Source organism: Camelus ferus, chromosome 10 (assembly GCF_009834535.1).
Source record: "Camelus ferus isolate YT-003-E chromosome 10, BCGSAC_Cfer_1.0, whole genome shotgun sequence".
Classification (NCBI taxonomy): Eukaryota; Metazoa; Chordata; class Mammalia; order Artiodactyla; family Camelidae; genus Camelus; species Camelus ferus.
In genome coordinates, this window is record NC_045705.1 from 4,853,401 (window position 1) to 4,865,766 (window position 12,366).

Consider the following 12,366-nt stretch of genomic DNA (forward strand, 5'->3'; position numbering starts at 1 on the left):
AACCAATTAGTCAGTGGAAAACATATCCACAAATAGCAGATATAGCACTGACTGGAGAAGAGTTAAGAAACAAATTTGAATTGAGTAAACAATGGCCAGTCAAGTCTATGATTGTAAGTGATTTGGTATTCCTAAGTAGACATAATAAAAAAAAAAAAAAAAACTAGGTCAGCTAATACTGCTCAATAATATAGGCAGTATTGATAAGTTAATTCCAGATGTGCTCATCTAGATGGTCCATATGCAATTCATTATTTCATTTGTCAAAAATGAAGAACTCGCTATTCTTCGTACTCATGTTGGTGTATAAAGGAATCTGAAGAGCTTTTAAAACACTAGCTTGTGGATTGCATTATTGTGATCAGGGAGTTCCACCTGCAGATCCAGATCTTTTTGTTGTTTTTGTTCTAACATTTACTTCTGCATTAGCATGTATCTCTACTGAAATTGATTTAGATGAGAGAGCAACTATGAATACAAAGACCCATTGCTCCAGTGGAGATGGTGCAGCTCCAGAGAGACTTCTTTCCCCATCACAGACATGAAAGAAGTGATCAGTCTGAGCTGGGGGCAAAACTCAGGCAGCATTTAAAACAGATACTTTAGAGCACATGAAAGCTGAGAACTGTTCCTTGGAGGGCTTGCCTGGAGGGCGGCATGCCTCCATCAGTAGCTGTGAGAGATGCTGAGTTTTAGAGAAATGTGTGACCACTTTAGGTGAGGAGACAGCTTGCTTGTGCTCTATTACTATCAAGGGCAAATAAAACTGATCATTTATAGAAATATATTTCTGAAAAATATACATTTACTTTATAAATACAGTACCACCATAGATTTTTATAAATACTTGCTGAACTGAATTGAAAAAGAACTCTCTACTCAGAAATGTTTCCAGCATTCAAACTATATTAGAAAGATAAGAATGCAACTTTATATTAGGGACTTCTAAAGCAAATAAACAAACCACCAAAATAACATTTGGTCCAAACACCTAAGCCCTCTATACATAAAACACATACACACACACACACACACACACACACACACACGTATTGCTTTTTCATTTTTCCATAGCTTATGCCAAAAATTTTTACAGTTTATATATTTATGTGTGTGTGTGTGTATATATATCTGTCTGTCTGTCTGTCTGTCTATCTACCTACTTACCTATCTAACAACAAAAAGCAGAAACAGGAGAACCAAGGCATGTGAGAAGTCAGGGGATGAGAGTAACCCGGAAGCTATGGGAGGAAGAGTAGATGTCCTGGACTGCCATGTCATCTGTTAAGGTCAGAAACACAAGAACGTGGGTATGGGACGAGCAAGGAAACATAGGTATGTATCACAATGTGCCCATAAGGGGATCTTCCCAGGAAGCAGGCAGTGTGGGCAGGGGGGTAAGATGGGCAGGAAGCACAGCCACAGGCAGGAGACTGAGTTTGCTGGTGCACAACACCAGCTCTGAAGGTGAATCCGTCTCTTGGCTCCAGAGCAAAAGGTTTGTGCTCTGGCACTAAGGATGAGATGGGAGCATCCCCTAAATGGAGATTACAAGAACTCCCATGTAAACCTGTTCATGTGGTTTGAATTTGTGTCCTTTCCAAAATTATCTACCAAACATAGGGATTCCCCTAATTTCTTGTGTCTACAGGGTTAAAATGGAGCTAGGAATAAATACCAATTATATATATTATAAAATAAATATTTACACATGTACAGTACACTATAATGATTAATCAAACTTAATTCTATATGTTAATATAGGATCTTAATATCAGGAAAACCCTTAATAATTTGCAGGCAGATGAATATACTTTCTCTCCACCAAATATAAATTTTTATACAAAAATAAGTTTCTGTTCCAATTTATTAAGTAATGCAGTAGTCCACTTTACTCCTGTAACATTCAGATTAATTGAGTTTTATGGTTACTGCACTCAGATATTTTACTGATTCTATATTGCATTTCCATGCAGGTAAATCAATTTTAAATTTAGATAGAAAATAAAACAAAATCACAAATCCCTACTCAGTATGGACAACTGCTTCTGAAGATTACATTCATAGATATTGTACGTTTTTCTAATACCAACATGTTAAATAAGTAATGACTATCAGGTGAGTGTAACTTCACATATCCCTGCAGACAGCCACATTTGGAGAGAAAAGGGAAGTTTAGTTGTAACGTGAAAAGAAAAACATCCAGGAAGAAAATGATTTTTAACATAAGGCAACTATAATGCAAACATCTGAGAAGTAAGCATTGAAATGCTTCCTTGTTCTAAATAATGTAATTTTATGTTAGACTTTTCTTTTTATAAATAAAACAGATACGTGACTACAAAGGGACAAGGTACTGGAGTAATGGAGCAAGTCTGTGTCTGATTGTCTTGGTGGCTATTTGAATCTACAGAATAAAATTGCATAGAATTTAAAAATTTTATGTAAAAAATTGCATATAAATTGCGTATAAAGTTGAATATAAAAACTGGTGAAGTTTAAATATGGTCCGTGGTTTATAGCATTGTATTGATGTCAGTTTCCCGAGTTGATCATTGTACCATTGTTATGTAAAATGTTGTCATTTGGGGAAGCTGAGGGATGGATGCACATGAAATCTTTGTACTAGTTTTGCAACTGTTACGAGTCTAAAGTTATTTTAAAAAATAAATAAACATGCATAAATGATGTGGTCCTTCCTCGGGAAATGAGAAGAGAAGAAAGCAAAGTGGCTTTATAAAAAGAAGTAAACAATGCTTAATATTGTAATAAATAACAAAATTTCCAGAATCCAAAATAATCCTACTGAGATTGTTAGCAAATACAGCTCATGACATAGGAAGCGACTCTGGTTGTGTCTGGCGTTGCCTTCGAGCCTCTCACCTGTTTTGACTGTTTGCCAGCCCAGGGAGAAGGGGCTGCGAGCCTGCAGGTTGTAGGAGGAGACTGGGCTGTGGTTGTCCGCGGCTGGACTCCAGGACAGTGTGGCTGTGCTCTCAGGTGATTTCCTCAACGATCACTATCCCTGGTGGGCCTGGGGGACCTAGAGGCAAAACGGGATGGATAAAGTTAAGGACAAGCCATGATGTGGAGCCACGAGAAACTATTTCCAATTAAGACCCCGTCACACTATGTAATTATCTTAATGAAATACATATTCCCTAATGGACATTTGACAGTAAAAAAGAGACAGGATGCAAGCAGGTTTCCATGATTTCTAGGAGTAACTTAATTATAGCTTAGGTTTTTCTCCCTAATACTTTGTGCTTAGAGGCAACTACCATTTTTATAGAAAAGGAAAAAATAATTAGAAACGAACACAAGGATTTGAATGCCAGTATCATTATGACTTGAAATCCATCACAGCTTACAGAGACAGCAGCAGAGAGTGACAGGCACTGCTGTCAGGAACAGAAACAGTCCCATCATTACAACAAAGCTACAGGTGTGTGGACCTAATTCTCCAGTTCAGGAAACCTACAATGTACCAATATTGCCATGTGCCTATCAAGTAGCTTCAACTCCAATGGGGGAGAAATGAAGTCTCTGAAATAATGAGAGTTCAGACCAAGGATGGGTGGATTCTAGAAGTGAGGCATGGGAAAATGTTGTGGGAAGTTAAAAGGAAGGTGTGATTCGATAATGATGATGATGATGATGATGATGATGATGATGATGATTTATGATAGGGGTGAGAGGGTGGTGAAGATTATTCTCCTTTTGATCATAAAAAATTAGTATAGAACAGTGATTATCAATCTTTGTGCATGTAGACTCTAGTTTCAAGAAACAACCATGATCTGATGTGAGGAGAGATACACCTTTGTATTATTACTTCTAAAATAGTGACTTCTAATATCATTGAAAAAACATGTAGAGTGTTTACATTTTAGTGGCTAAAAAACAATGTCAGTTTTATTATTAACATTCTTCTATTCCCCAATATGGACAATTCAAGTTGTAAGGATGCTTTTATTTTCAATGAAAAAAAAATCTCACGCTTAAATACTATAAGTTTTTAAATTAGTTATTCAATTCGTCCTCACGCAGCAAGTTGCTCTCTGGATTTCGTGATTATGAAGTCTGAGCAGTAAGGACTGACCTAGACTGCCAGAAGCTGAGTAATGGCGAAGCGCTAAAGGCATGGGGGCAGTTAGTAAAGACCTCTGAGTAGAGAATTTCAAGAAGGAAGCATCGCCAAACAAATGATGACTTTAGGAAATGAGAAGTGAGCATTTTTATCAAGGGTGAGAAGAACCAGCAGCGGACAGCAGAGACCAAAGATGTAAAGGACAAGGACTGTTCCTTCAGGAAGGTGGCAGAAGATTGGGACTGGGGGAGGAAGTGTGGAGGAGAACCACGAGAGGTGGCGATTTTTTTTCTCTGAGTGAAATGAAGGAAGAAACGACGAGGAGAGAGAGAGGCTTTAGAGATGGTGAGAAGGGAAGCTGGGAGAGCTCATTTGGGAAGGTTCTCATTTTTTTCACTAAAGAAGAACAGAAGTAAAGGTGACTGGGTGAGAATGGGACTGGGATCTAGAGGACAGTGGGAAATGTCTGGATAAGCCCGTGTGAAAGAGGGAAATACAAACATTCTGGAATAGTACAGGAGTCCGAGTCTGAAGTGGAACTGACCAACACAGCAGGTTAGGCTAGAAAGCCGGAAGCAGGGCCAGAGAAAGTGGTTAATTGGGCTCATTCAGGTTTAGCTTATGAGTTCAGTATGACTTATCAAAGATGCCAATGGTGTGAATGACCAGGGCCTCACGGTGGACTGGGGAGTCAAGTGAGGCCAGGATGGTGCTGGCAGACGAGAGTAAAAGAACGGAGTCAAGGAAATCGGGTTATTACGAGGAGAAGATAGAAATAAGAAATTGTATTGTGAGGAGAAAATTGTAGAATTTGTGATTAAATGAAGGGAACTTTTGATGAGAGTTTGTGTTTATCTGTAGAAGTGGACAACGTAATTATTAGGTCAAGGACTTATGGAAGAACATTTGATGGGTCACCAATATGAGTGTTCAGAGCATTACCACTGTAGCTAAGGATGAGGTGTGGAAAATAAATGAGACCCAGGGGCTGAAGATGCCGAACAACCTGGTAGACTGCAGTAATATGGATACAGAGGAGTGACCATAATGGCAATAATATAACACGGATAAAAATATTAACTGTAAAAATAACACCAATAGCTACCATACGCGCATTGTATTGTATGAAGTCACGGCATTAAGTATCTTTCAAACATTAACATGTTCCCTTGGTTCTATGTCACTGTGAGATGGGTGTTAGAATCCTTATTTCATAGAGGATGTAATGGAATCTCAAAGAGATTCTTTGGTCATTTAATAATCAATAAGTTACTTAGTCAATAACCTTGTTGGACGTTAGGTGACACACTCGGCAGTAGGTGTCAGAGCATCTGTTCTAGTGAGGAGAGGTTATTTGCCCAAGGGCCTCTGCTAGTGAGTGGCACAGCTGAGACTTGAGTTCAGATCTCTGACACCCACTGCCTAGTGTAACACCTAACATATTATAAAGTTGTTTATTTATTATTAATTGACCAAAGAATCTCTTTGAGATTCCATTATGTCCTGATTTGATCAAGGAATCAAGATGCATGGAGATCCTTCTTCCTTTCACTGTTAAATCTAAGGAGTAGTTTCCATTGAAGGAATTAAAGAAAGAGGAGGATGGGTGTTTCAGGGCACGGCATATTTAAATTACGCGGTAGAGGTAGAGATGACATTTGAAGGCAGTATTTAGGACTTTGCTGTAGTCTGTGTATGAGATAGCCACCATCATTTCTTTCTTCTCTGTACGTGCAGGTCATTCCTCCTTGAAAGTTGGAGACTATTTTCTCCCACTCTTGCATTTGGGCTGGCCTACAGGCGTACTCTATTGACATATTGAGGGTTTGGTTCTAGGCCACCATGATAAAACGAATACTGCAATAAACCGAGTCACACAAATTTTTTTGGTTTCCAAGTGCATGCAAAAGTTATGTTTACATTACACTACAGTCTACCAAGTGTGCAATAACATTATGTCTAAAAACAATGTACACACCTTAATTTAAAATATTTTATTGCTAAAGAGTGCTAACCAGCATCTGAGCCTTCAATGAGTCATAATCTTTTGGCTGGTGGAGGGTTTTGCCTCAATGTTGATTTCTGCCAACTGATCGAAGTGGTCGTTACTGAAGGTTGAGTTGACTGTGTCAGTTTCTTAAAATAAGACAACAGTGAAGTGTGCTGCACTGATTGACTCTTCCTTTCACGAATGATTTCTCTGTAACATGCAATGCTGATGGATAGTATTTTACCCACAGCAGAATTTCTTTCAAAATTAGAGTCAGTTCTCTTAATACCTGGCACTGCTTTGTAAACTAAGTTTATGTAATATTCTCAATCCTTTGTTGTCATTTCAACAGTCTTCACAGCAGTTTCACCGAGAGTAGATTCTGTGTCAAGAAACCATTTTCTTCGCTCATCCATAAGAAGCAGCTCTTCACTTGTTAATGTTGTTATCCTGAGAAGACAGGACTTCGGCCACACCCACAACCCACACTTCTACTTTTAGTTCTGCTATTTCCACTACATCTTCCTCCACTGAAGTCTTGAATCCCTCAGAGTCATCCATGAAAGTTGGAATCAACTTCTAAATTCCTATAATGTTGATATTTTGACTTATTTCCAGTGAATCACAAATGTCCTAAAGGCATCTAGAATGGTGAACCCTTTCCAGGCTTTCAATTTACTTTACCCAGCTCCATCGGAGGAATCACCATGGCAGCTATAGCCTTATGAAATGTATTTCTGAAATAACAAGCCTTTAAAGTCAAAATTACTCGTTGATCCATGGGTGGAAGAATGGATGCTGTGGTAGCAGGCGTGAAAACAATGTGAACCTTGTTGTACATCTCCATCTGAGCTTTCAGGTGACCAGGTGCATTGTCAATGAGCAGTGATACTTTGAATGGATTTTTTTTTTTTTTTTGGAGCAGTAGGTCTCAATACTGGGCTTAAAATACTCAGCAAACCATGTTGTAAACAGATGTGCTTCCATCGAGGCTTTTTTGTTCCATTTGTACAGCACAAGCAGAGTATATTTAGCATAATTCTTCAGGGCTCTACAATTTGGGGAATGGTAAATGAACACTGGCTCCCACTGAAAGCCACCAGCTTCCTTAGCCCCTAACAAGAGAGTCAGCTTGTCTTTTAGCTTAGAAGCCAACATTGACTTCTCTTCTCTTGGTATGAAAGTCTTAGATTGTATCTTATTCCAGTACAAGACTGTTTCATCTACATTGAAAATCTGCTGTTTAGTGTAGGACCTTCATTAGTTATCTCAGCCAGAGCTTCTGGATAACCTGCTGCAGCTTCTACATAAGCACTCAATGCTTCACTTTGTAATTTTATGTCAAGGGGACAGCTTCTTTCCTTAAACTTCATGAATCAATCTTGTTTGACTTCAAACTTTTCTTCTGCAGCTTTCTCAGCTCAGCCTTCATTAAATTGAAGAGAGTTGGGGCTTCGTGCTGGATTAGGTTTTGGCTCAAGGGAATATTGTGGCTGGTTTGATCTTCCATCCAGACCTAACACTTTATTCATATCAGCAATAAGGCTGTTATGCTTTCTTATCATTCTTATATTCACTAGAGGAGCACTATTAGTTTTCTTCAAGAACTTTTCCTTTGCATTCAAAACTTGGCTAACTGGTGCTAAAGGCATAGCTTTCAGCTTATCTCAGCTTTTGACTTGCCCCCCTCACTACGCTTAATCATTTCTAGCTTTTAATTTAGAGTGAGAGACACGCGACTCTTTCTTTAACTTGAACATTTGGAGGCCATTGTAGGGTAATTAATTGGCCCAATTTCAGTATTTTCATGTTTCAGAGAGCTGGAAGGCCCAAGGAGAAGGAGAGATATAGGGCGACAGATGGTCAGTGGAGTAATCAGAACACACAAAAAATTTATCAATTAAATTCGCCTTCTTATATGAGTGTGGTTCATAGCATCCCAAAACCATTGCAACAGTAGCATCAGAGATCACTGATCACAGAGCACCAAACAAGTACAATAATAATGAAAAAGATTAAAATATTGCAAGAATTACCAAAATGTGACACAGAAGACAGGAAGTGAGCCAAGGCTGCTGGAAAAATGATGCTGATAGAATTCTTTGATGCAGGGTTGCCACAAACCTTCAACTGGTAAAAATGCAGTATCTGCTAAGTGCAGTAAAATGAAGTATGCCTATATTTGACCCAAACGACAATGGTAGAAGTGACACAGCACGACATTTGAAAAGTTATAAGAAGTTTTGCGGCTTCATCCCATGTCTCCTGGAATGCTTATGGAAAAATCCAGCTGCCTAGTTAGAAGTCTTGTTAAACTGAGGCTACCATACTGTGAGGGAGTTCCAGCTCTCCATTTGGAAAGAAGGAGATCCAACTTGCTCTCAGCTATTCTAGACATCTCAGCCCAGTCACCAGACACAAAATCCTTTTTTTTCTTTTTGCAATGGTTTCTTTAAAAAATTTTTTAAAATTATTTTATTTTATTTTTTTGTTGAAGTAGAGTCAGTTACGATGTGTCAATTTCTGGCGCACAGGACAATGTCCCAGTCATGCATATACACACATATATTCATTTTCATACTCTTTTTCATTAAAAGTTATTATAAGATATTAAATACAGTTCCCTGTGCTATACAGAAGAAATTTAATTTTTTAATCTGTATTTATATATAGTGGCTAACATTTGCAAGTCTTAAACTGCCAAATTTATCCCTTCCCGCTTCCTTTCTCCAAGTAACCATAAGATTGTTTACTATGTCTGTGAGTCTGTTTCTGTTTTATAAGTGAGCTCATTAGTGTCCTCTTTTTCTTTCTTTTCTTTTTTTTTTTTTTTTGATTCCACATATGAGTGATATCATATGATATTTTTCTTTCTCTTTCTGGCTTACTTCACTTAGAACGACCATCTCTAGGTCCATCCATGTTGCTGTGAATGGCATTATTTTATTCTTTTTTATGGCTGAGTAGTATTCCATTGTATAAATATACCACATCTTCTTTATCCAGTCATCCGTCAATAGACATTTAGGTTGCTTCCATGTCTTGGCTATTGTATAAAGTGCTGCTATGAACACTGAGGTGCATGTATCTTTTCGAATTAGAGTTCCTTCCAGATATATGCCCAGGGGTGGGATTGCTAGATCATGTAGTAAGTTTATGAAGTCTTTGAGTGGCTCCAGCTTAGCCACCATTGGACTCATGTGCATAAGAAATCCCAGGTAAGAACATGGCTATGCCTATCACGAGAACAAGTAATAGACAGATGTTTTAAGTCACTAATTTTGGGGACATAGCAGATAGTTGGAACAGACTTTAAAACAGTTTGATTTGAGCATTTGTTGATAGGTAGGGAATTTTTCAGGAGATACTTAAGGTTCTTTGAAAAAAATACTTGAAATTTAGCTATCATATTCAAATAGGAATAATTACCAACATAACTCATTCATTAAGTTCTTCCATATTGTTTCATTTATTCTGTTCCATTTCATCCATTCGACTTATTCACCTCTTTGAAGAGCATTAACAACCACCTACATGTGAGGCATGATAAATGTATTGTGGAAAATAATTATTTGTTAACTTCAACAAAATAATTTGCCTTTCTGAGTATTAAAAATCTCTACTAAAATGTTTAAATTAGTTCTCTTAAGAAAGGTGTATTTCTTTTAATAATAGGCAATAATTACTCTAGGTATTTTTTAAAAAAATACTTCAGCTCAAACAAAAAATGGAGTTTAGAACATAATTAATAAATCTCCAAGTAGTTTTCTTTATATATGGCTGTTTTCCAAATACAGTCCTTAGCAAAATAATCAGTGACAGTGAACAAGATTTATGTACCCAGTATACTGATTGCAACTGTGCAATTATTTACAGTTACAACCATTGTAAATAACTAATTGTCCAATAATCACATAATGTTTAAATCATAAAATCTTATAATAAAATATTAGCCATTAAACTGCCTAATATCTAACAGTATTTAATGATATGGGAAATGTTCACAATATACTAAGTGGAATGCAAATTTATTCTTAAATATAAATGTATAAATAGTAATTTGCCAAATGTGTATAAGAGAGACTGGAAAGAAATGCATTAAAGCATAAATGGTGATTATTGCTTGGAGCTGAGGATATAAATGATTTAAATTTTATCCTTTATACTTGTTTGGAATTTCCAGTTCTGTACAATAAGCTTGCATTACTTCTAAAATTATTTTTAAGTCATTACTTTATAGAAAGCTTCCATACTGTGATATGTATGCACTATTTTAGGTTTATTCTATTTAACTAAACATTTGCTGAATGCCTAGTATGTGTGTGGAAAGCACCGTGGTGGTGGTGGGAGAATGGTGAGGGAAACAATTTATAGGAGGATAAAATAGGGTCCCAGCCCCCAGATGTATTTAAAATCCAGTGGCAGAGACAGATCTTTTACAGACAACAAATGCCAGGCAATGATAATGTTACACAATAGTACACTGTACATCTCAATATAGCATGTTACATTGGCTTTAATTATTTTTTCTGTAATTTCCACCTGTCTGAATATTCAACATGGTAATTGGCATATATCAGACCCTCAATAAACCTTTGTACAAGAGATGAAAGGGAGGAGGGAGAGGACAGAAGAAGCGATATGGAAAGACCAAAGGATTATGTTTTAAATTTGAAATGTTGTATAATAATTAACAAGCTTAAAGAATATTTAAAAATAATTATCCAATAAGAAAAAGATCTAATATGACAACCTCTTTTTTTGTTAAATCAAAATATATCTGAGTTAACAAGTTTTTTTTTTTCAGTTAAGTTTAAAATAGAGTGGGTTGGTAGTAAAAATGACAGACTAACTCCATGAATGAAGAAAATAAACCTTTTCATATGATTTAATAACAAAGCTCATCATTATTAGAAACTTGGAGTATTAAAGTCTATGGACAGATAATTTTTCTAAATCCTTGTAAGGCTGAAAGATTGTTATAAATGTATTATTGTAAATATTCTAAAAATTAGTGACACAATTAACCTTTTAAAACAGAGCAAATGCAATTTTAAACCATAATAGAAGCGAAAATGAGTTTATGGCTATTAGTATTGATTTACTGATTTAAATGCTCTATTTACAGAGAATTTTTTTTTAGACATTATATACTGAATGCTGGATGCAATCAATTATTTTCTGTATATTTTATTTAATTACATTAATATTATATTCATACAGTCAAAAGCCTGTTAATGATGGTCATATTTTCAGCATTTTTTAATTTAAGAAAAAATCAGGGAGTAAATTTTCTTTTCAAAGACTTTTATAGCTAATTCACACAAGACATCTCTGAAAATAGAGATACTATCTCAGAGATGACAAATGTGTGGCAGTAGCTAGTGTCTGAATATTACACAGATGCCACTCATTTAGCAGAAATCTTATTAATTTTATACTTAGCTGTAATGATTCAGCATCAGATGGCAGAAATCTGGAAAGTCCCCCTCCTCCCCGCCCCCATGACCGCATTCATGCAGGCTCACTAAAATAAATATTTGATTTGAAAGTAGACCATTTAGGTAAATGGACACAGTCTATTTCTTCATGGTAAGGACTGCTGAGCAAATGACAAACCACAAGTGCCCTTAACCGAAGCTCTGTTCTAATGCATTCAATCTGTCTCAATCAAGGGCTCCCCAGGATTGCCATTAGACTGCTATCAGATCAACTCCTTCTGTTGACCTAACGTTCTGCTAGAAAAGTTTCTTCTCTTGAGAAGTCATTGACTTTTAAAGTTGAAAAATAAAATATATATTTCCTTGTAATCTCTAAAGTTGTTCTTTTTATGCTGGTGACAGGAAACAAGGACTTAAGACTTCATGTAATAGTCAAACAATGTTACGGAGCCTTGGAAGGGTTACATTAACCAGGGCCACCAGTTCAACCTTATTATTTTTTAGATGAAGAAGGAAAACTTGAGACTGAGAAACTCCTCCTCAAAAAAAGAGATCTTTTAGAAGGAAAATGAGTGGAAGCAAGTGTTGGCTTTAGTCTAGACAACCAGTGGAGGAGTATTTCCTGTTTAAAGCAAATGATGACAAATTAACATGGTAACAAACAGAAAGTTGTGTACTGACTTCCTGTGAAATTATTGTCCGTAGACAAGAACTGATGGGCCAAGCTTTAAAGTTGTGGTATGACTGTCCAGCCCTTTTTGAGGAAGAGTTCTTTAAAACATCTTCCTAACACTAAGACTGACTTCCCATAGTGAGCAACTTTTCTGGCTTTCTCTTCTGGGTAA

The 12,366-nt window shown here is 36.6% G+C and overlaps 1 protein-coding gene across 1 annotated transcript in view; it reads right to left on the reverse strand.

Moving 5' to 3' along the window:
• The window catches only part of CNTN5 (contactin 5), a 550,779-nt gene that overhangs the window by 64,184 nt on the left and 474,229 nt on the right, over positions 1–12,366 (reverse strand). Inside the window, 2 exon segments of the mRNA XM_032488283.1 lie at positions 2,884–2,998; positions 3,000–3,043. Coding sequence (XP_032344174.1) covers positions 2,884–2,998; positions 3,000–3,043 — 159 coding nt within the window.